General features: G+C 43.0%; 1 protein-coding gene across 1 annotated transcript in view; it reads left to right on the top strand.

The window, feature by feature from the left end:
* The first annotated feature begins 1,739 nt into the window (after positions 1-1,739).
* The window catches only part of LOC148532387 (clustered mitochondria protein homolog), a 67,214-nt gene continuing 41,239 nt past the window's right edge, over positions 1,740-27,714 (top strand). Inside the window, exons 1-9 of the mRNA XM_088467908.1 lie at positions 1,740-1,958; positions 17,109-17,239; positions 19,787-19,958; positions 20,896-21,039; positions 21,323-21,477; positions 23,704-23,858; positions 25,873-25,998; positions 26,513-26,660; positions 27,294-27,386. Of these exons, the coding sequence (XP_088324034.1) occupies positions 1,871-1,958; positions 17,109-17,239; positions 19,787-19,958; positions 20,896-21,039; positions 21,323-21,477; positions 23,704-23,858; positions 25,873-25,998; positions 26,513-26,660; positions 27,294-27,386 (1,212 nt within the window). The 5' untranslated portion in view covers positions 1,740-1,870. The remainder of the gene's footprint in view (positions 1,959-17,108; positions 17,240-19,786; positions 19,959-20,895; positions 21,040-21,322; positions 21,478-23,703; positions 23,859-25,872; positions 25,999-26,512; positions 26,661-27,293; positions 27,387-27,714) is intronic.

Genomic DNA, 27,714 nt, shown 5'->3' with positions numbered 1-27,714 from the left:
GTTGCCTAGCCCCATGAGATTAGCTCTGTTGCTTACTCTGAAGGATCCTTCTACCCTGACAAATGTCCGTGCCATTGCTATCAGCAGCACAAGTACATATAGGGGGCATGATCTAGCTGGGGAAGTCAATGGGTCTAAATTTGTATGTCACATGGACACATGGAGTAAAATAGGAAAACAGCTACTTACATTTATATATTATTTGTGCGACATTGTTTTAACAATTTCAATTTGGATGGTTTGACTCAATAATACTTATTTCTATGGGTCACTACCTGAGGTATTTTGGCAGGGGATGTGTTCGGCATCCCAGCGGTCGGGATGCCAACACTTACAGCCACCGGTGCACTGTATTCTGATCTAACCTCCCCCACCCCATCCCCCCTGGTGACGAGTACTCACCTCGGTCCCAGTTTCACTTCATCCGCCGGCTTCAGACCAGTCAGAGACTCTCTGCATGTGTGGGAGGTCTGATGGGCATGCAGGAGGGTTTCATTTTATTGACCATTTACATTTTTTTCCCGTGAAGGGGTGGGTAGGGGCCCCAATGCATTGTTTTGCCCATGGCCCATGCTGCCGTTAAGACAACCCTGATGTACGGGCGATGGTCGATAACCATACGTGCCCACGCATCGCAGGTCGTTGGTGGGCGAAAATGCACGATATGATCGATATCGTTCATTTAAGTCATACCGTGTGTACGCAGCTTAAGCGGCTTCTTGGCAGGTTGGAGCTGAAAATTTAAAGCGGCACTAACACTCAGTTTAAAGCATGCTGGGTGTTAGGGTGCCCACACACATACCGATATACTTATGATCCGACGATGTGTCCGATTTACCTTGAAATTGTCCCCAGCAGCTCAGCACACGATATGCTGTCCAATCTTCATACGATCTCCTGCAGCCAGACCTTTTTATAGTGCATTGTTTCCTACATTTACAGATCTGCCGTACTGCGCGGCAGATCTGACAATGCGATGTGCGACCTGCGGGGGGGCGCATCGCATCGTGAGTGGGGACTCACGATTTGGGCACTTTTTACCTGATCTGTCGTTCCACTGTGTCGGAATCGGCCAGATCGGGAAAAAAATCGCTATGTGTGTGGGCACCATTACACTGAAAGTTAATGCTTCTATAAATGTTCAGCTCCAATCCTTGTATCCCTGGTTTGTAAATATAGCCCTTAGGGACCTATTTATCAAATAATTTTTGTGGGATATCCCTCTAAAAAAACATCCGTTATCAGGGTACCCACAAAAATTAAGGATCCCCTGGATGTACCACGGAGGGACTGCAGCAGATATCTCCGGTTTCTCTATTTCCGACAGCAGAAGCAGCCCCCATAGCTTTCTATGGGGGCTGTTGGATTACAGAACACACTGTAACATTGGCTCATTGTCCCATTGCCATGCGTATACTCCATTTCAGCCTGTTGCATGATGATTTACCCTGAGGAAGTAATAAAAGTTACATTTTAATAGTTTAGTAGGTGCACTGCAAATAATACACCTCTGCAAAGCCCGGGAAAGGGAGCGATGTCGTTGTAACTGTGCCATAAATTGTAGTAGTCTCCATTGTTGCCAGAAGTTTCCCTGCACTAGTGACCTCCAGTGTTTGACATGTGGAGCACTTGTGGTGTGCTGTCACCTCTACACATATTACCACATGTACCGGCAGCTAGAGCAGGAACACCCCCTCTCCCTGACTGGTCAGCGACCACAGACAGGACGCAGCGCCGCCCCCAGCACAAGTGGAAGCTGGAAGGGTGACCTCTGGCTGTGCTAAATCACTGCTGCACTAGTAGTGACACCACTGCATGTGCTGGGACCGCGTACACTCTGTACAAGTGACCGGGGACGGGAGCTGGGAGTATGGTGAGCGATACGGAGAGCCGGGCGGCGGGGCTCTCCTTGCCTGGGCAGCACAATGCGGGGGAAGCTGCGGACAACTTGCGGCAAGGTGAGAATGGGAGCAGTTACATTGGCTGTATAACTTTGCTCCATGGCACATCACACACAGATACATTAGTGTCCAGTGTCATCTACCAATGATGACACCACTATTCGGTAATCCTATAGGTATCCGGTAATGCTTCTTCAGTGATCACACTGAAGAAGCATCATAATGATAATATCTCTTCGTGCAGGGTAATGTCATTGAGCAACATATTTCTTAATTGATTTACTTCTATACACAGATTAATATTCATCATATACTGTACACAGTGGGTTTACTTGTCTTATAGTATTTCAGTGACTGAAGATTGTTCTAGAATGAAGGTGTAAGTTACTCTAAACTTTATATGCCAGTGCTCTGGGTGCATTGGGTCATTCAGCACGTGGATGTGTGTACAAACTACCAAGGTCACCTTTTACCCTTGCTGTGCCCACCACCACTAGGGACAGGACTCTGCTGTAAAATTGAAGGAATTGATTAATGTACAGTTACATTCCCTGTGATTAGTGTTAATACTGTAAATAATCGTTTTCCCATTCATTCCAGTTGAAATCTTACAAAAAATAAAATAAAAAGTAATGAATAAAAATATATTTAAGAGACCTTAGATGTGGTATGTATTTAATAAACAGATCAATGGCATTGTAATTTCCTGCCAGCAATGGGGGATCATGCCATCTCTGCCTAGCTTCTGTCGTGTTTTATATATACATCAACAGTGCAGCTAAATTGTATGGGATGTGTGTAAGCCACAATTTTTGTATTGCTTTGTTTGTGACAGGTCTTCTTACTCATCCCTTCCCTAGTTTAGGCAGGAGCTGTGAGTAGAAGGGTGGAGTGCTAGGAATAATGTTTATAGCAGGGCTTGACAATTTTTTCTAAAATCTAGGAGCCAGGATGAAATTGTAGGACCCAGACCACCGTTCCCCAAAAAATATTACAGGAGTGAGTAAGGAGCACAGCTCTGTGTGTTATACACACTATACTAGTCCACAAAATGGTCACAGTTTAATGGATACAGTAATACGGAGGCCCCCTCACTGCTCTGCACAGCTCCTCTGATTCCCCCTCCAGTAATAACAGACCACATTTCACATAAAACAATGGTGCCAGAAAGTTCAACAAAACCCCCCTCCCCTCATGGTCACACCACTATCCCTCTGAAGCCGCTCCGCAATCCCTGGCCACGCATAGACTACTACCGGAGAGCTCTATGCAGTCGGAGATAGGAGACCGTAGACATCCAGGTTGGGACAGACAACAGGGATCAGAGCCGGCCAGGATGGAGAGGAGTCGTCAGCGCAGGCTGGGTAGGACACAGGCACAGCAGTCACCGCAGGCGACACTCGGCACATGCAGTCCTGTGCATGATATGAACACCGCAATACTATAGGCACGAATCTCCACCAGAGCTGATGAGGATCTGCTTCAGCCAGGCAGCAAAATCTGGTAGCCATGACTACCTGGCCCCCAGGATTTGTCGAGCCCTGGTTTATAGCATCCACAAGAGGTCTGGCTGTCTTTATCAAGTATTGTGTGTGCCGCTTACATTTCAGTATAAACATGGTGCTTTAGTCATTATGGCAATTTGTCCCTTGTTATGGACTGCTCAGGGGCACCAAGAGAGAGGTAGGCGGTACAAAATGAATAAGCCTCCAAGATAACTTCTGTAGAGGGACCCTGACAGTATGTGACATGCCCCCCTGGTATCAGCATTAGGATGATCTCTTTGCTGTCCTGGGGATGCTTTTTCAACCAGATCATGGTAGTTTATGACTATAAAAACAATTTGATTTATCCATGTAATTGTCACTGACCTATGCAAAATGTGCATGCCTTTTTTTAATTTTGCTATATAATTAAAAATGTTACAATTCTAGGACCTCCTCCAAAGCTGGACCACAAAGCTCGACAATTGTTTAAAAAATTTAATTGTAAATTAATAATATTGCTAAATGTTAATCTGAACTCCGCAACCTAGATTTTCCTGTATATGATTATAACTTTGTTGTCAGCCATATATATTTAATAACTGGTGCCTCATTTCTCCCAGTTGTTCTGACTCTGGATTTGAAGGCTCTGTCACCACTGCAGTAAATACAGCATTGTCCCGCTTTGCTTTGCAGTTTGTCCCATTCAATGCAGAGTAGCAGTAAACAGGTGCCATGTACATAGCTGACAGCAGTCATAGCGTGATTGGAGGGAACTGGAGGGGATAAGGTGCAGTCTCGCTGATGCAAGGCACAATCCAGGTGGCGAGACCGGGTTCGGTATATAACGTAAACAGTCTAAATTTAAACACTCAAAATATAAACACCGTAATGTTGACGGGTACCATATGTAGACATGCACTATATGTTGACAATCAATATGTAGACCGTCACAATTTGTCAGGGTTAAATTGTAGACACTATATAGAGGTTGAAGTGTTGACAGGGTCAAAATGTAGACACAGTCACATTGTTGACATTTAAAATATAGACAAATCATAAGGTCGGCGGGGTCAAAATTTCGACAGTCAAACTATAGACACAGTTACATTGTCTACAGCCATCAATGTAAATCCAATTAGGTGCGATATGGGTTCTGCAAGCCGTTTTCATGACGAACTTGCACTGCAAAGTACATTTGCAATCCAAATCCAAACTCGCATTGCTTTTTCTGATGAAATGAAAACATTTTTGTGCGCAGCCCCCTGAGCAGGTGAAAAGGTAGGAAAAACTTTTTTTTTTTAAGATACAGATGTTGGAACACAGTGCAGAACCACTGATACATCCCTCCCAAAGAATAATCATGCACTTAAATAGTATAATTTGGGCAATAAAGACATTTTAGGTGAAATTCTCTAAAAAGCTCAATAATGGGTTAAATGATGTGGAACAGGTACATGGAGGTGTAAATGATGTGGGACAGGTATGTTGGGTGTTGAATTGATGGGATAGGGGTTTTTAACCAGCAGATGAGAGGTAAAAGTTTTTATCCCAATTTTTTACAAACTTGTATAAAAACACTGCAAAATTACTATACATACATTTTTCTGTACCCCAAAATGCAGGAAAGACTTTAATTTTGCTTTGATGTATGCGAGTTTCTTGAAACAAATTTGCTTTCACAAACTCTCTCCTAATTGCATTGACCCCAACTAAATTATTGACAGTTAAAATGTTGCTTGTGCCCAGAAAGAGGTCGTGGCTACAAGCAAAGGGGGCATATTCTTTTCATCACTTTTGGGACGTGCCCAGCACTTACGGACATGCTTCCGCGGTGCCCTGCTAAAACAGCCTAGCAGGAAGATTAGTCATAATATAGACATGCCTATATTATGTCTGTCTATATGACCATATAGTTACATTTAAGAGCAAAAAATGCGTGTGGTCGCTCCTTTCCAAAGCCAAACCAGCCTCACACCTTGTATTGGAAAATCGAGGGAAAACGGCATGGGGTTCCTATTTTCCAGATGCCAGGACCAGGCAAAACCAGCCAGGGGATAAAGCTATAGCAGGGAGACCCACAGCTTGGTGTCCCCCTGCTATAATGTTAACCAGCCCCAAACTGGTAAGCCCAGGGCTGGAATCCCTAGGAAAGTCTCTCTCCCCCCCATCTGGGCTTTAGGTATGGGTAAGTAATATTGCTGTAGATGTATGTAGAAGTGTGCCAGTGGAGAAGTTACCCATAGTAATCAATCAGCTCCTCCTATCATTTTATAGAGTGTTCTTGATAAATGCAACATCAAAGCTGATTGGTTGCCATGGGCAACTTCTCCACTGGTGCACTTAACCACTCTATTCACTGCTTCATACATGTACCCCATTGTTCTTTACAGGTGGCCTACAAGTCCCAGCAAGCCTACCCCAGCATGATTGCACTTCTTAGAATCACAAGTGCCAGCATGCCTGGACATTTAGGGCCTGCTAGCATCTGTAGTCCACATGTAAAAAAATAAAGACAAGACACACACTGTATATTGTATACCTTTATTAAGAAAAAAAAAACTCTCCCCCACACAGCCCTCGTTCACCAATTTGATACTCACAAAATACAGGAGTCAGATCCTCTTCGGTCCATGTAGGCATCCACGTGACTTGGCAAAATAAAATGAATGTGGAAACGCTGATTGGCTGAGAGCGCCGTTCCCACGGTCTCAGCCAATCACCTCCCCATTCATTTCTATAGAGAGTGACAGGTCATTGCCAGTCAATCTACGGCATGGCCCTTCTCAGGGACAGACCGTTGTTTTGTTATTTTGCCAAGGTCCTTGGATGCCTACATGGAACAAGGAGGACCCTGTTCCTGTATTTTGTGAGTATTGAAGTGGAGAACGAGGACTATGTAAGGCAGGGGTGGGGAACCATTTTTCTGCCGAGGGCCATTTTGATATATATAACATTAATTGCGGGCCTGGTGCAGGCCACGCCCCATCCGTGTAAAGTCACATGGGGGGTAGGCCACAATCGCCAGTGATTACAGCAATGCCCGGATCATCCTGAGGATGCTTCGGGGAGCTGTAAGGGCAGCGGTGTGACCATCTGAAGCATCCTAAGAGTGCTCCAAATGGCACTGCTGCATAGATTCTGGCTGCAGGGTGCCATTCTAGGCACCCTGCTAGCCAGATGAGGCTAGCAGAATAAAGCTCTGAGGGCCAGACCAAATGGTTTCGGGGGCCTTATACGGCCCCCACGCCTGAGGTTCCCCATTGCTGATGTAAGGGATATATATATATTTTAAAATAAAATAAATTATTTAGCTAAACAATCTTTAATATATTTCCGCTGTCATTTCTGTTTTGGTTTTGCATTTTAAAGGCAGGTATTACATTCAAATTGGATCTATTTTGCTGGCTAACAACTAAGGCCCGTATTCAAGTTGAGACGAAAAGTCCAGATCCTCGATACTTTTCGGCGATGACGTCATTTTCGCCTGTTTTGCTTTCACCCCGTATTCAATTTGAAAGACTTACCGCCTAGGCGAAAAGTCAATGCAGTGTACTAGGCGAAAAAGTTTCGCTATGAATAGCAGGCGGAAAAAAGTGCAGAATTTGGGTTTTGGGGTGCAACGTTGCGGGAACCCCCGTGCAGCCTTCAGACAGTCCCCCAAAGGTGTCAAAAAATGTAAAAAAAACATTTAAGGACACCCCAAAATATTACTTTGAAAAAGGGGGCGCAAAAAAAATATTGGGGGGACAAAGTTAAAAACTAGCGAACTTGACTCTGGGGTGGTCCCCAAGTATGCCCCAAGTGTTTTCTTGATTGTAGGTGCTTGCGGCAGGTGGATTTTTCACAATTTTTTCAACTTCATTTTAGCAACTTTTAAATATGCTGTCCCCCATTTTCAAGTACCCCAAATTTGCTGGGATAAGTTATTTTCTGGAAAAAATACTCATGAATACTATTCTGCACCACGTATAGAAAAACGCTATTTATCAGCTACTGAGTCCGTTTAAAAACACCAGATAACTTCAACAAGCCAAATCTGGGAGTATCATAGTGAACCCCCATGTCAGAGCATCTTTTGGGGGGTGTTAGGCTGATTTCTCCAAATCTGACAGTACTTTCCGTCTGTTCAAGTTTCGTGGGGTCCCGTTTTCGCGTACTTTCAAATTTAATGCGGGGTAAAGCGGGCATGCGCGTGATGCTTTTCTGCCTATAAAACAGGTGAAGTAGGCAAAGTCCGGGACGCGAATAAGTATCGTGGCTCGGCTCAAATTGAATACGGCTCTAAGTGTGTGGAGATCTTGTTCTGTGGTTTTTTTTATATGGAACCATTCCTATTTGATAGTCAGAAATTGGCAGAACAACTTAGCTTTTAAGTTTTAATATGGTTTCATAGACACATCCTATTTTTAACGTTTTCAAACTTGTTTTATTTCTGACCCGAGACTGGCCTGAACATGACAGCTGTTGAATGCTACACTTTAGCCAACTGATTTGATCTAATTGAGAGCATGTAAGGATTATGAAACACATTTTTAATAAAAAGTAAATTTTTGTGACACGCTATATAATACAATATGCACAATATTACAGACATACAAGCCAGGTGAATAAAAAACAATTTCTAAAATACACTGGGCAGAGTAAGGTCAGGTCAGTGGTTGCTCCTGGCAGTGAGATTGGTCAGGACAAGTGGAGATCAGCAAAAGGTATTTAGAATTAAGGCGCGTATCCACTACACGAGAAAAATTAGCGTTTGAACGATTACGACATCGTTATCATACAATCGCTCATTAATTGTGCAGTGAATATGTCGGCAACGACCAGCGATGCGCGTTCCCACTAGTTGTTGTTGGCATTTGTCATCGCCTGAACATATAGGCCAACCTATCGATATCGTCAGGTCGTGCATGTTCGGGGATGAGGGAGGGTGCCTGCATTGAACGACATATCGTTCAGTGTGGGCACATTGTCCACTGCACAGGATGATGAACGATTGCTCGATTACAATGTTGTAATCGTACAGTCATTCCTCTCTTGTGTAGTGTATATGCACCTTTAGGCTGTGTACACACTATACCAGCGGTTAGTATCCTTAGTATCCTATACACCAGTGGTCTCTAACCTGTAGCTCGCAAGCTACCCGTAGCTCGCGGCCTTAATTTTGGTAGCTCACCTAGCTGCAGTACTGCAGAGTAAACTAGGAGGAAGTGACCTCTGATGCGTGCTCCCCCATGGTGTCGACACCATGGGTGGAGCCACAGGGAAGTAAATTAGGTGATTGCCGCAGCTGTCCTTCCCTGTGGTTTCACCTACGGCGTCTACGCTATGGCGGAGCAAGTGATTCCTGCCCAGCCCTGCTGGCAAATCAAACAGTAGTATCTTTTGCTCCTCTACTGCGTGTACCTCCTTGGAGCCGGTAATTAACAGTGAAAAGTGCCCATTCTTACATTTTATTTACAAACTCCAAAATATCACTGTAATGTAAAGATAAATTTCACCGTTGCACACCGGATCGTGCAGTGTCTATGGCGCTTGCGATGTATCGTTACATTGCATTGTTCTGTCGCTGTGTACACACATAGTATAGTGTGAACCCAGCATTACTCATACTACTGTACCTGATGTGGATTATCTTGTTTTATACTTATCTGTGCAAAAATCTATCTAATATGTGTTTTATATATTTTTTTCAGTCAGGCACTCTTTACAGCATGTAGGGTTGGTAGAACTCAGCAACCAGAGATAGAAATAAATAAATTTTTTTGTTCGGAATACTCATGCTTAGAAAATAGGACTATGGCTAGTAATACATAGAGCTATTGTGTAGAACAAGTGAATAAACAAAACTAAAGGAGTAATAACTTCAGTGCAAAATAAATGTTAATAAAAGGACACACATCAGTAGACATTTTAAGCAGTTGTAGAAATTATAACAAACCAATAATAATAACGTAGGAAGATTGTGGGGGCTGCCACAGGGCGACTTACGAATGTAGGTGTTACTACTTACGAATGTTAGTGTTACTATATAATTACAATTGTTGGCAAAGATTTGGCATATATTCCGAATCATCTGAATTGTGAAAAGAAACCTTATGTGCACATTGGGTTTTAAATATATGTGATTAACTGAACTTTGGGAACATCTGCAAGCAAAAAGAAATAGAAAAAGAAGAAGCTTTGAAATTAGTTTTTTTTCTGGAACTCTATTATTTTTTAGCAAATGTTGATATAAAGACATCTGGTGCAACTATGTATCCTAGTGCTGAGGTCCACTATACTTTAACTATTAAGGGTCTATGTACTAAGCAGTGATAAGTGCCAGCCAATCAGCTCCCAACTGTAATTTTTCAAACACAGCCTGTGAGATGACAGTTGGAAGCTGATTGGCTGGCACTTATCACAGACTTATCACTTTTCACTCTGTCACTTATCACTGCTTAGTACATAGACACCATAGACACCATAGACACCATAGACACCATAGACACCATAGACACCATAGACACCATAGACTTCTATGGGATTTGGTATATTCCAATAGAGGAACTAGCTGCTGTAAAGGAATATTTAGCGCAAGGATCAGAATATTTTATTCTTAGATTACTTTCTGCACTCTGCCAATGTTTGCAAGCCCATGCCGACCCCCAATGTACCCCTCATAAAGTAAATAAATGCATGTCGGCAATACACAAAAACTATATAAAACGTGCTATTTAGTGCATATGCACAGTATGAAAATGCTCATCTTATGCAAAATATCAGATGTACACCCTATTCTCTAAATGAGCCTCACTATATAATCATTGTGTCAAATGGATCACTTATCTCATGCATTTAGCATGAGGTTAATACGATAAAGTGTAAATTTATGCATAACTAGCGACCTGCCCTGGCTTTGCACAGGAGCAATTTCATCTTGCCAAAGCACCCTGCATCTCATAACAACCTACCCCATGCCACCACAGTCCCCTGCTTCTCACTCGTGCCCCCTGCATCTTGCCAGTGCCACCACAACCCCCACTGCTGCTGCCCTGCAGCTGGCTGGGGTCCAGCCACTGGGATGTGCTGGGAAGGGCAGGAGGATATTGGATGAGAGATTTGTATTGCAGCTGCCGTAAGCATTATCAGCAGCATGTCTCCGGGGCTGGGGCACTTGTGCATATTTCTGCAGCCTCTATGCGCACCCCTCCCCACCTGCCGAATATAGCGATGAGCAATGTTCTCTTTGCACAATGTACTGTGTATTTACTGGGCTTTCTGTTGCTCTTCCTCACCATGGTGCCCCTGTCCGAGAACAGCATTCACTTCCATGACTGGTGTCTCCTGTTCACCGAGAGTGTGTGCCTGAGCGGGAGCATCACACTGGAGAGGAAGCACTTCACAGTAGAGGAGTGGAGGTCGGAGTCCGTCTGCAGGTTCAGTGTTGGGATGGACCTCAGAAACTGATGATTACTAAGCATCAATGTTTTTGTTCCGATGGTAGTGATTTTACTATTTGATGGTGGTGGCCCGATGTTTAACACCTTTCTGGTTACTGTGTCTGCATTGGGGCATCTTCATGGTTTGTTTGAGGCTGTCTTTCACTCTTTGTCTGCCTCAGATGTGAACCTGCTCAGTCCCTGACTCCCTCCTCTCTCTAGGCTGCTGTTAAGCAACAGGGCACATTTCCATCTCTGGGCCTGATTCAGAGACGGACGCAGTGGCGATATTTTTGCAGATTAAGCGATTGTTTGCCAGTGCGCATGCATACAAGTCCCAGTACGTGGGTGCCACTGTTGAGTTGCAATTACGTTCGCACAGGGGATCCACTCGCAGTGTGTGTGACTGGAAGTCAGTGTTTGGGGGTGGTCAAAAAACTACAGGCGTGTTTAACCATTTGAACACCGTTTCAAGGACGCACATAAATTAGCGATTGCATTTGCAGCAGGAGAGCTCTCAGCGGGCGAGGAGAGCTGCAGTGGATCAGACCTGCCATAAGGGCAAGATGGCTACTGGATGTGCATTGATGTTACCAATATTTACACAGGTAAGTGATGAAGTATGCAGATGAGAAGGCAGCAGTGGACATCCCTAGCCTCGGGTTATCTTTACAACCAATAGCATATTTTCACAGCTGCATTACGTAAAAAATTGCTGCAACGATTGCATCAGTGTCCATATCTGAAAAAGACCTGCTGATTGGCTCTCACTTTCTCTTGCCGTTTCAGCACCCTGGCCAGCTCCTATACAGCAGTTCGGTACAAGACTTGGGGCCTGATTCAGAGCCGTTCGCTATTTGTGGTCGTTCGTTCAAAAACAAGGGGTGGCTATTCAAATGATCCGTTCACAAATTGCAGTCTGTTCCCACCTCTAAGTCTGAACGAGCGAGCAAAACATACGCTCGTTTTTTTGATAAAAACGCCCCCTGGCCGCACGCACCATACGTCATGTCCGCTATTTATTAGATTAATCGAGTACATCGTACAGCGTATGAACTGCTCGCTATTCTTGTGGTTGGTGTTTTCAACCGCTATTTTGCGAGCAGTTCTGAGTTAAAAAAAACCAAGTGACGTGGTCAATGACGCTGCTGTATTAAATATGCACTCCCTTAAAACGCCCGTTTTGACCTTTAAGCACGCCTGCGTTCGGATCTCCACTCCCCGTTTTCAAGCACCTTCCCCTGTTACCACCCACATACGCCTCATTCTGTCACTCAAAATAGCAGGCCCTCGCTATATTGCGTACCAACGATTTTCGGCCGCACTGACTGGTTCGCGCATGCGTACTAAAAACCGTACGCATGCGCAGATGTGCGAACATCGCTCGGAACGAGCGTACTGCCGCTAGCGAGTGGCTCTGAATGAGGGCCTTGTTTTCTGTGACTTTGCTTCACTAAATCGTCACGGCTCAGCTCCCTTTTGTCACAGATGAATGGGTCATACGCCTAAACGTTGTGTGTGTGTAAATATGGTCTGATTCTCTGTATGACGCCCAGGATATTTGCGTACATTCAAGTATGTGAAATGTCTCTGTACCACAGCTTTTTTTTGAATGGTGTCCAAGTTTTTAATACTTCGTTGCTAGAAAATATACACCAGAAAAAAATGTCACTGCAGTGAACCATTGCTTATGGAATTTTTAAAAACTCTTAAGTGATGCATGGGACTCGGGACAGGACAATATAATGAATATAAGTTATGGTCTACATCAGTGGTTCTCAAACGCTGTTCTCAGGACCTCACATAGGTCACGTTTTCCAGGTTACCCAGCAGGTGCACAGGTCTATTCATTACTCACTGACACATTTTAAAAGATCCACAGGTGGAGCTAATTATTTCAGTTGTGATTCTGTGAGGAGACCTGGAAAACATGCCCTGTTTGGGGTCCTGAGGACCGAGTTTGAGAACCTGTGGTCTAAATTGATAGTAGACTTTGAAGTATAATAAGACACAAAATTATATTTTAAAGAATATATTAACAGTATTGTATCAGAAGTGCTGTTTGTTCTCAGGTAATTAGTTGGAAAGCTCAATATATGACAGCACTAATATAAGCGAGAACATGATCTGCATCTGCAAAAACGTTACTGAAGGGCCTTTAGAGGAGCTAAAGTTTGATCTTGCCCCGAACGTATTTGCCTGTAGGGATGGAATTTAGGAATGTATCAGTCTTTTAGTTACAGTTTGGAATCTTTGCTGCAGAGCTTAGACACTATTAGAATTTCAGAGGCATTTTATATAATACCCCTATTCCACCTCCGTAAAAACCCGGGTTATTGCCGTGTCAATCCGGGTCGCTCCTCGGTGGAAAAGGCTCCTAGGAAAAAATCCGGGGTCGACTGACACCAAATTCCCAGGTCAGACTTGGAACTTCCTACATTCCCATTGTCTGCGCCCTTCACACTGTGCAGTGCTGGTGCTTGGAGATGATGTAATCACCAAGCACCGTAGACTCCGGCAACCTCCGAAGGGGGGGCGGGGTTAATGTCCTTCCAGGGGAGGTGGCCAATGTCCTTCCAGGGGGGTGGCTGATGTTACAGCTGTCACGTGGTAGACGGACAGGGAGAGATTACAGGCTCCCCATATGAAGTGGGGTTGGGTTTAAAACCATCAGGACCATACGGGGAGGATGTAATCTCTCCCTACCCGGTGACATCTGTCAGACACCTTCCGATTTCACCCAATCATCATGCTGTAAACTGGTCCCAGGTTGGATGACCTGTGTTACTTGTTTACACTGAGCCTTACCTGGGTCTTACCAGCGTAAAACCCTGCTCGAGAACAAGGAAGAAATGCAGGGATTTTTTCCTAGGAGCCTTTTACACTGAGCCGTGACCTGTGTTGACATGGCAATAACCTGGGTTTTTGCAGTGCTGGAAAAGGGGAATGACCCGGGTCTCGAGCAGGGATTTACATGGGAAAGACATGGTGGTCTCAATCATAAGCTAGGAACACACTGTAGCAACGGGCATTCGTTCTGACATCAGAACGAATGCTTGTCAACAGTGATTGTGCGTCAACACTGGACGACTTTAATGAACAATATAATGATCACCGTTACGTCATTCATCAACAATGCACTGGGTGCTGCACATCAAACCTAGCGACCCTCGCTAGTTACCGCGGGAGCGCGTAAATATGCGTACACACTAAGTGATGTAGGCGATATGTTGTTACGAAACGACATCGCTTCATTGTGTACCTGCAAACCTACTTGATTTCTTCATTCCTCACCACCACAATTGACGGTGGGTAGGAGGTTTATGTATTGAGTTTAGATTTTGGCAAATGTAATGTATATTAAAACCAAACAACTCCACTTTGGCCTCATTTTTTCTGAGGACATGGCTCCAGAAGTCTTGTGTTTTGTTATTCAACCTTGCAAACGGATCCTTGGATTCAGCTATTTAGTTCCTTGCATCATATAAGCAGCCTTTTGGGGTTGTTGGGATGCACACATTAGGGTAGATTACCAACTGTTTTCAGTGTTTTTCATTAGTAAATCATTTATCTTATTCAATGGTGGGATTGAATTGTTTTAACGCGGCCACAGCTCCAAGCTAAAGTGACGGGAGCTAATTAGTTATTTGTGCCACAGGGCACAATTGTCGTGGGCGCCTGTTATTTCTGCTCATACCCTCCTGAGCAAAAATCTGCCCAAAGTTGGGCTTTTGTGTACCCAAACTTATCGCGTCCAGCAGTTTGCACAGATTTAGCCGGAATTATTAGTAAAAAGTTTTATAATACTTTCCTGATTGATAAGCATACGTCAGACTGAAGTGCCAAAGGTTCTGCTATTTTAAATAGATAACGCATCCTGATGATATTACTGAAGGTCCTGATTCAGCGTGCACAACTGAATGCAGATTGGGTCCTGCTAAGATGCATGCAAGCCCTTAAGTGCCTCTGCCTTATTGACAGGCAGAGGCATCTAAGGGTCGAGACGGGGCGTGTCTGCCCCGGTTTTCGGGAGTGGCCAGCCCAGGGACTCCGTGGACGTACCCGGTCTGATGGACTCGCAAGTCGGCCAGTCTGAGTATGCTGAGGCTTCCTCAGCTTGTTGGCCGCCTGGCGCTGTCCACCATCGCAACCATTGACCACCGATGGTCCCGATGGTGATCCCAGCCTGCGACCTCCGTCGCAGTGCTGGGATCGCAAAAGCAGCAAGGGGTGTCATACACTTCCTGCTGCATTTGCATTATTGCAAGGATCGCAGTTGCAAAGCTGCCTGCGTGCATACCTCATATCTAAAGCCTGCGTGCAGCTTTGCAGTTGCGATCCTTGCTGAATCAGACCCTGGTCGATGGTCGTGGTGGTGGATGGCGCCTCAGCTTACTCAGGCTGGCCAGCTTGTGAGCCCAGAAGACTGCGTATGTCCACACAGTCTTTGGGCTGGCCACTCCCGGAAAATGGGGTAGACATGCCTCGTTTCCGGGAACGGCAGCTGCCCCTGTCCCCACACCGCCCATTAAATGCCTCTGCCTGTCAATCAGGCAGAGACATTCAAGGGCTTAAGTGCAATTGAGCAGGACCCATTCTGCACACTCGTAGAATGGATCCTGCGCAAGCGCAGATTCCTGAGAATTGGGAATCTGCGTTCAGCAGCTGAATTAAGGCCCTTAGTTAGCAACCTCTTTTTTTCTTTTTTCTTTTTTTTTTTAAATTACATTCTTTACTGAGAGGGAAGCAGTTTGGGTGTACTTACATTGTCATATGTCTTTTTAATGTTTGCTTATTCTTGGTCAATAAATATTGTATGTAAGTAAATCTGTTGTGCCTGATTTTGTCTTATGAGAAAAAGTTTTCTGACTTTGTCATGATTTTTATTTTTTAACATAACTATTTTTCTATCTGCTTGCTATTACTGTTAGGAAATGCTGATTTATTGTGACCTGTCATTAATGTAGATTTATATGCACCCTTATATGCATTATTTCTTCTTTATAAGGAATGGACTATTTCTGAGTTGTTTGAGCTATACTTTCAGACTCCACTTTCAGATTTGTTTGAGCATGTTGTAGTAGTTTATATATTTTCCTCCAAGCATCACGCTAATCCATGTACAGGCGTCCCTGACGCCTTGCAGAACCCTGGCAATCCTCCAGATGAGTCTCCTGCTTCTTTGAATGCATGAGGCTGATCTGCCATCCAGGAGAAACACAAAACTGGATGACCAACAACTTGATTTCCCAAAAAAACCTTGCAGCAGCTTCCATATATCTTCAGGCCTTTAGATTGTGGGGACCTGTTTTTAGTTGTCTCCATGCATGTAGACGAGAGACCTCTGTTGGTAGGGGAAGGAGCTGCTCTATTGCTAAGGAGGCTAGCAGTGGCTCTGTCCTCCCAAAAAAAAAAAAATTGTATCTCGGGGTTGTTGATCTGACAGCTGTCTTGCAGTAATATCACTGGGCCTAACTGCTTTGTGCCATGCCTGCCTTGTCTGCTTAGCTTACACCGGGATAACCTACACCAGATAGGCACATAGTATCGTCCCCTTGGAAATCAAGTTGTTTTTCCCACACACTCTTTTAGGAAGAACACTCACTGTCTTTCTTTATCTTTCTGCCTGTGTCTGTCTTTCTAATAGGGAACCCATTGTGCTAAGTTCTCCACGCTCCCAAGTTTTGGAGAGATCTCCTGGGCTCCTGATAGAATAGAGTAGACCAGCCTCCCGGATCCTTCCCATATTATTATAGTTAATTGTGTCATCGTGGCACCTCTGCTCAATGCCGCAAATTGCGGCATTCTACCGTGGGGCGGGACCAATTCGCTATGCCACAAAATCCACACCTTCTACCTGCCCCCCCCATCCCCCGCTGCCATCTTCCGGGAAACTCTTGTAAAAAGTGGGCAAATATGGTTAAAATACCCTTTAAAAAACATTAAGAGGGCTAAATTTACGCCACAAAAAAATGTATTACAGACATTATTTTGATCCTTTTCAGGGTACCTGTTTCTTAGGGCCATAATTACATAATTACATAATCCACGTATATAAGGTGTACTGATTTCTGTACTCTTCAATTGTTTCTCCGATAGATGGCCATTAGCCACGTCAGTGACGTTTTTTCTTGCAGCCTCCGAAGGTGTGAGAAAGTCACATTTTTTTGGGCGCCCCGATGGTGCTTTGGGCTTTAATTTTACGTTATGACATTTCATGGTACTGTAGTGCTAAAAAGTTTTAATCTTTTTGAATTTTCTGAATGTTTGCATATATTGATAGTGATATACAATTACAGATATTATCGGTGTGTCTGAACAAAAGGAAGACAACAAAGTAACTGCCAGAGGGGAGGCTAAGGAAGACAGCTTTCAGGATTTATTTAATGTGACTATTCAGCTGCCTGGAGGAGATGATGTCGAAATACAGGTGAGACCCTCATTTGGAGTGATCACATTTATGTTAGCAACACACATGCTGACTTCCTTGGGTTAGTGTGTGGGAAGAATATTTTTTTTCCTCTTGCTTGGATGGAAGTGGGGGTGAAGGGATTTGGACAGGAGTAGGGGTTCTAACCTGCAGACCAGTCTCTCCCTCTAACAACGGTTATTGACCACTTTTATGGTAGAATAGAGGTTGACTCTTATAGACTCACTGCATGGAAAAGGCCCTTACTCACATGAGTATCATTAAAAGTGTAAAGCTATAAAAAATACTATATATCGTGAAGAATTATTTGTGGAGCACTCCCAGTAGACAGGTACTTCCTGTTTTACTTTTTTTTATTTTACTGTTCTGCCCCATATGATACCTTGTGCTTAGAATGTGCAACTCGATTGTGCTATTTTTTGCCAAATTACGCCAGTATATCAGACTTCATTTTTTATTATTTGTCCAAAATGTAATTGATGCCTCGGTTATGAAGTTCTGTCTTTAATTAAAAATCATTAATAAAAAAATAAAATGCTGTATATACAGTGCCTTGCAAAAGTATTCACCCTCCTTGGCTTTTTTCATGTTTTGTTGCCTCACAACCTGGAATTAAAATGGATTGTTTGAAGGTGTGCATCATTTCATTCACAGAACATACCTACAACTGTGAAGTTGTGTTTATTTTTTATATTGTGAATCAAACAACATTTAGGACAACATAATAGAAAACTTCATTATTCACCCCCCTAAAGTCAGTACTTTGTCGAGCCACTGTTTGCGGCAATTACAGCTGCAAGTCGCTTTGGATAAGTCTCTATGAGCTTGCCACATCTTGCCCCTGGGATTTTTGCCCATTCCTCAAGGCAAAACTGCTCCAGCTCCTTCATGTTGGATGGATTCCGCTTGTGAATAGCAATCTTCAAGTCTGACCACAGATTCTCAATTGGATTGAGATCTGGGTTTTGACTAGGCCATTCCAACATATTTAAATGTTTCCCCTTAAACCACTCGAGTGTTGCTTTAGTAGTATGCTTTGGGTCATTGTCCTGCTGGAAGGTGAACCTCTGTCCCAGTCTCAAATCACAGGCAGACTGAAACAGGTTTTGCTCAAGAATATCCCTGTATTTAGCACAATCCATCTTTCCCTCGACTCGAATCAGTTTCCCACTCCCTGCTGCTGAAAAACATCCCCACATCATGATGCTGCCACCACCATGTTTCACTGTGGGGATGGTGTACTTGGGGTGATGGGATGTGTTGGGTTTGCGTCAGACATAGCGTTTTCCTTGGTGGCTGAAAAGTTCAATTATACTCTCATCTGACCAGAGCACCTTCCTCCATACATTTGGGGAGTCATCCACATGCCTTTTGGCAAACTCAAGTCATGTCTTCTTATTTTTTATCACTAAGTAATGGCTTTTTTCTGGCCACTGTTCCATAAAGCCCAGCTCTATGGAGGGTACGGCTTACTGTGGTCACATGCACAGATACACCAGTCTCTGCTGTGGAACTCTGCAGCTCCTTCAGGGTTACCTTTGGTCTCTGTGCTGCCTCTGATTAATGCCCTCCTTGCCCAGTCTGTGAGTTTTGGTGGGCGGCCTTCTCTTGACAGGTTTGTTCCATGTTCTTTCCATTTGATGATGATGGATTTGATGGTGCTCCGGGAGATCATCGAAGATTTGGATATTTTTTTATAACCCAACCCAGAATTTTACTTCTCAACAACTTTGTCCCTGACTTGTTTAGAGAGCTCCTTGGTCTTCATGGTGTGATGCCTCTTGCTTAGTGGTGTTGCAGCCTCTGGGGCCTTTCAGAAAAGGTGTGTTTCTACTGACAGATCATGTGACACTTAGATTTCGCACAGGTGGACTTCATTTAATTAATTATGTGACTTCTGAATGTATTTGGTTGCACCAGAACTTTTGAGGGGCTTCATAGCAAAGGGGGTGATTACATATGCACATGCCAATTTTCAGAATTTTATTTATAAAGATTCTTTTTTATATATATTTTTATCATTTCTCTTCACCAAATTAGACTATTTTGTGCAGATCCATCACATAAAATACAGATTAAAAAAATAAATAAATTACAGGTTGTAATGTAACAAAAAAGGAAAAAAACCAAGGCGGTGAATACTTTTGCAAGGCACTGTAACTCTAAAGGTGCCAATCCATTTAACGATATTTGCAGGCGATTGCACGATAACGACGTCGCAAATCGCGCATGTATCGGGCACATTTAGGTCGGAAACAACCAGCGATGCGCGCGCCCGCTGGTCGTTTCCAACATTTATCATCACCCGTACATGCTGGTCAACCTGACGATAACGTCACGTTCAGCATGTACGGGGATGATGGATGTCCCTACACTGAACGACTGAACGTTCAGTGTAGGAACATCAAAGACGGAGAAACGAGAGCACGATTTCTCCATCTTGTAGTGGATACGCACCTTTATAGTCCGAAGACAAGTTCATGATAATGAAGTCTAAGTATGTAGAACTTTTAAAATTATTATATTGAAACTTCTGCATTTGCACAGGTGTCTGCAAAAGAGCTGGTTCAGGAGATAATCCAGGTCTTGATGGAACATGAAGACTCTTGTCATAGAACATGTTTTTCACTGCAGTTCGAAGGGAATGTCTTAGACAACTTTTCCGAGCTAAAGTCTGTGGAGGGACTAAAAGAGGGATCGGTTTTAAAAGTTGTGGAGGGTAAGAATAGGCTTTAAGATAATGGAACATCAACCAAAAAAATTTAAAATGCCCGAATTAAATAAGATACAGATTTTATTATTATTATTATTATTATTATTATTATTATTATTATTATTATCCTTTATTTATATGGCGCCACGAGTGTTCTGCAGCGCCTTACATAGTACATAGAACTAATACGTAAACAAGTAACTTACAGTACATTACAGTGCAGGACAACACACGATTATATACATTGCTGCAATATATTCATGTAATATTTATAGTGCATGTTTTGCTTTGTATTATGGAAGTACGATGACCTGAGCTGTACCAGTATTAAGTAGGAAGGCCATTAAAGTAAAAGCTATACTTAGGGCATGTTTCATTACTGTACAAATTAATGCAACATTGATGACATTCTGCACAATACTGCTACTCAGGGACATGTGGTCAGGGGAGGTTGTCAAATTCCCTCCCCTATCATACTCCCTGTCATGCTCCAGAGTTTTTATACATGTGTGCCTCCCCAGCCATTGACCTCACCACATGTCACTTCCATGATTCCAAATATATTTTGGGACTCAGTAATTTCAGTCTTTTGGGAATCTCACTGGAGTATATAATATATGCTTTCATGTTTGATAAGTAGCACCCAGTGAGTACAACATCAAGTCCTGCAGAACAGCTGGCTATATAGAGGCCAGTCACTGACTGTGTACTTGGGATTGAAAATGGTCTGAACTCTTTACTTACAGAAATGTGAATGCTCCCTTATACAACCATATATTGTTTAATAGTCATAAGAATTGGTGCTTTTAGGGTGACTCGTCATTGCGTTTGCATTGGAGCACAGAGAGCTATCATTACATCACTAATCAGACCACCAGCTATTTAGAAAAAGTTTGTTGATTTCATTTTTTATTCTAGTTATTTTAAATGTTTTTGCTCTCAGAACCATATACCATTAGAGAGGCTCGAATTCACATCCGCCATTTCCGGGACTTGCTGAAGAGCCTGGACCTCACAGATGCCTACAATGGTGTAGACTGCAGCTCGCTATCCTTCCTCAGCAACATTTTTGAGGGTGATAATGGAGGTACAAACTGACACAATTTTTGCTGTTTGTAAAAATGCTTTAAGTGCCTTTGTGGCCCAATATTGTTAGGAATTTATATACATTATAAAATGCAGAAGTCTTTTTTCCTGAAATCAGAGGGACATCAGACGTGCAGCCATTGGAATCTCTTTCCTAGCTCTAGGTTTAGGATTTATAACCAAATCTGAGAATATATAGATCACATTAGTTTATTAAGCCTATGTTGCCTAAACCATCAAACTCAGTGTAAATTGGAAATGCGGTAATTTGTCTCCTATTCTAGAACCTTCCTCCTATGAAAACAATGGCAAGAAGAAAAAGCGATCATCTGCAGAACAGGGGCTGGAGGCAATAGATTGTTCTCCTCCAGAATATATTCTTCCTGGATGTACGGAGCGTCCTTTACAACCTCTCCAACCTATCCACTTTGACCACAAGGTAACAACCGTCTCCGTATTCTAGTATCTTTTACCGGCTATTGTTAGCCCATTGAGTTACAGCAAATCATACATGTTTTCCATGAGGTACCCCCCTTTATTACCCATGCACTGTTGGGAAGGAAGATAACTATTTAGACTTGCCATTGAAATCAGCATATAAAATCATTTACAGAACAGAATACTGCTTTTGTGCATGAGCTCAATGAGAACCATTGGTCCTGTGCTGCTCTCAAGCTATAGTTACAATGGTAATCCATGAGGAGTATGTAAACCAATTCTCCAATACGATCTGTTTAATTATTTTCATAAACCTATTATTCTGCACCTACAGAGATAATCTTTTACCTACAAATACCATGACCAACAATAACAATTTGACAATTTTACCTACAATAACATTGTACATGCTATGAAGAGGAGCCATAAATGACATACATATCACAGTTACAGATTTATGTGCTATAAAAATGCCAAGGTCTTTCTGATTAACAATTTTGTGCCCCCATACTTTCCATGTCATCTTTGAATAACTGATGTTTTTCTTTCATGGCAGAAATCAGCAAATGTATCGAATACCACTTTTATACCATGGTTCCGGGTCTAACCCGGGGGTTGGAACAGGGTTCCAATCCGGATCCGACCCGGAATTTACCCTTTTCATATTCCCGAGTCGGTGCCGTTCACACCGGAGCCGGGTATGTAGTGACCCGACTCTTCCAGCGTTGCAGCAGACGCTTGTATCATCTCCAAGCGACACTGAAGCCAGCCAATTGGCTGGCATGTGGCACGATCCATGTCATTCTGACCTGGATCGCACCGTTTACACTGCAGGGTGCCACGGGAACGACCCGTGGCCAACCCTGCAAAGTACCCAAGTTGGATCCCCGCGTCCCTGGACCCGGGTGGATCCATTTACATAGATAAAAATCCCAGGTTGTTGCACATCAACCCCGGATTTTTAGGTCGGTGTAAAAGGGGTGTAAGTTATTAATACATTTTGCACAAATGTTTCTGTTTGGAGTCCATTACGAGCCAGTTGCAGTAAAATGCCTAATTGGCCCTAAATACAAATACTCGTCTACTCTTTGAGCTCTGTGCACTAGTAGCCTGCATGCAGTGGAAGCAGACCTTTTTTGGGTTCAACTGATTTACAGCCTATCCATTCACAAGGAACAAGTGACATCACTGAGACATGAGAAACTAAATGAATTGATAGGTTGTATTCTGCTCAATATTGGCACAGATTGGACACCTGTGCTTCATGTAGGTGACTAGTACACTTTAAAGAGTTTGGGTTAATTATTATTTATTTATTACCAGTTATTTATATAGCACACACATATTCCGCAGCGCTTTACAGAGAATATTTGGCCATTCACATCAGTCCCTGCCCCAGTGGAGTTACAGTCTATATTCCCTATCACATGCACATACACACTAGGGTTAATTGATTCAAGAAATTGGAAATTTTTAAAAGGATGCGGGCCATACATCTACCGCACGATTCCCTGTTCTACCGAATCCAATCCAAAGATCTGTGATCAAAAACAATGATCGGCTATCCATTAACGGATTGGGGGGAGGGGAAAGCATGTTTTAAAAATCTCCAACTCACATTTTGGGTCAAATCAGGGAATTGAGATTGTCCAACATGTTGCAATTCCCTGTCCCCACCTTCGGTAGAACATGAATTGAGGAAAACCATCATAGATGTATGGGCCCCATTATTTGGTGCAGAGCCACCATAATATAAATGTATTATTATTATCTATTCATAGAGCCCATCAGCTTTTGACAGGTGTGACATATATTTGTACAAATTGAAACATTTAGGTGAAAACCCTGTTCTCAATAGCTTACAATATTAACAAAAAAGGAAGCAAGACATGGTGTTTGGAGTTGGGTTAAAGTGTTGTGTTTGAAGAGTATTCAAATAGATTGGGAGCTAGGGGGAACAATTTACAGATTTAGAACCTTTGGGATGGTGGTGGTGGAGGAGGAGGAATCATTATGGCATAATGCGGTTACAAGATATTAATATTGTATGCTTATAGAGTGAAAGAATGAGACTGAAAATAAAATATGATCACTTGTTGGTAATGGAGGAGACCCTTCCACCTTCTGGGCCTTCAGGGCAATTTTCCTAGTTAGAAATCCGTGCTCGTAGTTATACTGTAGATTTTGTTTGCTTACTATCCTAATTAATTCATTGCCTTTCATTCAGCCTCCTCAGTGCCTGAAATCCTTGATAATGAGTGGCTGGAATCCCCCACCAGGCAATCGCAAAATGCACGGAGATCTTATGTACTTAACTGTGGTGACTATGGAGGACCATCACATTAATATCACCTCTTCCAACAGAGGATTCTACATTAACCAGTAAGTAGCAGGAGAAATGTATCAATCGTTAGCAATGTATGTAGCTTCCGGCTTTATGCTAGAAAAACAGAAGATTTGTCAGTCAGAAATAGTGTCCATTCCTCTAGTCACCATATGCCATGCGGCGCCAGATACTTGCAGTGAGCGAACCGCCAGGTCCTATGCGACTCTACTTGCGCCAAGCTTCTTTTTTGCCCGCAAATGCGTCTTGGTCGCAATGTGTTGTGACTAGGACGCACCAGGAGACCGTGCTGATTAAGGGCCTGATTCAGAGCCGCTCGTAAGCGGCCACTCGTTCGTTCCGAGCGATGTTTGCCCAACTGCGCATGCGTACGGATCGTAATACGCATGCGCGAACCAGTCAGTGCGGCCGAAAATCGTTTGTTCGCTAAATAGCGAATGCCTGCTAATATGAGTGACAGGAGGAGGCGTATGTGGGTGGTAACAGGGGAAGGTGCTTGAAAACGGGGAGTGGAGATCAAAACGCAGGCGTGCTTAAAGGTCAAAACGGGTGTTTTATGGGTGTGCATAATTAATACAGCAGCGTCACTGACCACGTCACTGGGTTATTTTATAGTCAGAACTGCTCGCAAATTTGTGGTCGGAAAAACCAACCACAAGAATAGCGAGCAGTTCATACGCTGGTCGATGTACTCGATTAATCTAATAAATAGCAGACATGACGTAGGATGCGAGCGGCCAGGGGGCGTAGTTATCCAAAAAACGACCGCAAGTTTTGTTCGCTTGTTCAGACATAGAGGCGTGAACAGACCGCAAAGAGCGAACGGTTCATTTGAATAGCCACCTCTATTTTCTGAACGAACGACCGCAAATAGCGGTCTGAATCAGGCCCTAAGTTCTATGCAACATTTGTGTATCTGTGCGACTAAGTATGTAAATGAAGCACAATGGAACAATTTGCATGGAAAAAAGCTGCGGCCGCTGCATGGTAGCACTTTGTAAACAGATTCAGACTCAGTCGCCTACAAGTGTCAAATATGAAATGAACCAACATAGTCTCATGGTGCGTTTTAGTCACATCGCACTGTAACTAAGATGCTTTTTCAGGTGAAAAAGATGTTTGAAACGCAATCAGAGTCACACTGGACCTGACACGCTGAGAGGGGCTGCTTGGCGTGACTGCAGCAACAGTGTATGAGGACACATCTGAATTAAAACAGAAAAATTCTGCTGTAAGCTTTCCTGTTGTTGATGGCTAAATGGAATTTGCTGATTGCCAGCTAAGACGGACAGTGTACACTTTTCATATGCATTTTAGCAAATTCTCCCATTCCAAAACACCACCGCTCAGGAGCAACTCACAAAGTGGTACGTTAGTGTCACAGCCGCTGACACTGTAACGTAGCGTTTCGCATGCAGATGCACCCGCAGTCACACACAGAATATAGGCATGCTGCATATCATTTTAATCAGCAGCGTGTGCTAGCTATTAACATCACTGTGCGAATAGGACGCATTTGAAGGTAAAAAGTTGAACGAAAAGACGCTCGGCGCTACCGAGTCACATGGAGCTCCCGCATTATTTGTAGCGCACAGAGGATAGATGTATGTGGACACATCTGTATTTCACACAATTAGTTAGGGAATCAAAAATGGATCAATCCCAGATTTAGTTCTTACAATAGAGACAAAATATTAAATTCTGGATAATATTGTGCATTTCAACCACTAAAGCAACAACATACAACTTAGAGAAAATGTTCAAGTGTAGTCTTTTCAGACAAGCTAATATGACCCATTTTATGGGAGAGACATTTTCTGGTTGAGTATTATCCATTTACTGTCTGACTGAGTTGATCTGAATGTTTCTACCATAAAATACATATTTGATCAAGGCTAATTCAGTCAGTTTAAGTGGGAAAATCAGACAAATATATAATGGGTTATCTTGTATGGGTTAGTTTTGTATAAGGAAAAATGTATAAATGTCCCAAAAATCTATACCTAAGAGTTTTGGATATTGTAAATGATAACTTTTGTTTATACTCCTAAGGTCCACAGCAGAAGTGTTCAATCCCAAACCAGCTTCACCAAGTCACTTGTGCCATAGTATTGTTGAACTGCTGAACCAGGTCAGCCCGGCTTTCAAGAAGAACTTTTCCGCTTTACAAAAGAAGAGGTAAAATACACAACGACTCCGTCGACTCGCACTCGATCAGACTTTCCAGGAACAAGTAAACAGTGTATAACATAATAGTGTATAATATAACATAACAGTACATCAGATTGTGCAGTACCATACATGAACAATCAGCAGGTTATGGCATCAGTACTTACACATATCTTCCCATGTTGAATTACAACAATCATGTTCCTCGTGTTATCTGCGTTAATTGAAATTTTTCATATCACATCAGTTTATTTCACTTTGCTGACAGAAGGTAAAAGAGAATGACTTGCCTGTATAAATAAAGGCATGTCTCACACACAAACACTGCTGTTCATAACTATAGGCTACACTCAGGCCAGGAATAAATCGAGAGAGATCGAGAGAGATCGAGAGAGAGAGAGAGAGAGAGAGAGAGAGAATGAATTAATGATTCAACATAAATATTTTTTTCTTGATTACTAAAAGTACTATATTATAGTACAGAGCGCTTCACCCTTCCAACTCCTCCTTAACAACCACTTAGGGTCCATCGTCATCCACTGGAAAGAATTGCAACACCCTATCAGATATACAACTGGATTGCTCCCAGCACTAATCATATCATTGACTGTCTTCGAGCAGAGGATGCGTATAATTCACGTCTCGGATATGAGGAGCACATACCTGGCCAGGTACAGTAATTTATCAATCATCAAATAGTTCAGGAATTAGAAATGTGTAGCCCTGTAGCTGCGGTGGAACTACACATCCCAGCATGCCCTGCCACAGGCTTAGCATGCCTTAACAGCAAACCTGTGCAGGGGTGGTGGGATGTGTAAGTCCTCAGCAGCTTGAGTGCCACACATTACCTACTGCTGAAATAGCTGATGCATTGTACATGTTATAGTATGGTAGATAAACAAACATGTAGCAATACAGTACACTATATAGCGCATGTAGAAATTACACACTAATCCTACTGTATTGCAGAAACAGATTTACCATTCTGTTACACAGTGGTGGAAAGTCTCATAAACATCTGTACTCATCAAAACATGAAGGATGACCATTCTCAATCCCTCCTACATGAAAATACCCTATTGCACCTATATCTCACCTGTTTCTTGTCCAGTAGCCGGCAGTTTGTATAGAGGAATGGGTTTTATGAAGTGTTCATTGCCGTACATGTTTTCAGTAAGCCCCTGACACACAGTATGTCTTTGATATATACAGTTACTTTATTTCATACACTATTAGAAATAAAGACAATCAGAATAGATACAGGCTGATAACTAAATAGATTTTATATCATCTTTATCACAAAGACCAGAGATTGGAATGAAGAGCTGCAGACAACTAGAGAACTTCCACGGGAGCTTCCTTCTGATCAACAACTGCGACAAAGAGCCAACTTCAAGGTAATGACACAAAGTGCGCATTTGTTTCTAATGGACTCTATTGCTCTTTACCTGCTTTAGCTGACTTCATTCAATTGTATGGTGTCCAGATGAAAGCATGAATAACACACTAAGGGGCTGAAGCAGTGTTGAACGTACTCCATTTGCCGAGAGTATCTAGTGTGAATTTACGACTAAGTGGAGGAACTGAGGGCCTGATTCAGAGCTGAATGCTCTGACCAGAGCGCTCGCTCTGAATCAGGGCCGTCCCAGCTAAATTTGGATCGGCCTCCTGGCCGCTCGCATAGCTGTGGGTGACCACCCACAGCTTATGCGAGCGCCCAAAAAG

The sequence above is a fragment of the Taudactylus pleione genome, unplaced genomic scaffold (genome assembly GCF_031769625.1).
Source record: "Taudactylus pleione unplaced genomic scaffold, aTauple2 ptg000078l, whole genome shotgun sequence".
Classification (NCBI taxonomy): Eukaryota; Metazoa; Chordata; class Amphibia; order Anura; family Myobatrachidae; genus Taudactylus; species Taudactylus pleione.
The sequence above is the reverse complement of the archived record's forward strand: the minus strand, read 5'-3'. Positions and strand labels throughout refer to the sequence as shown.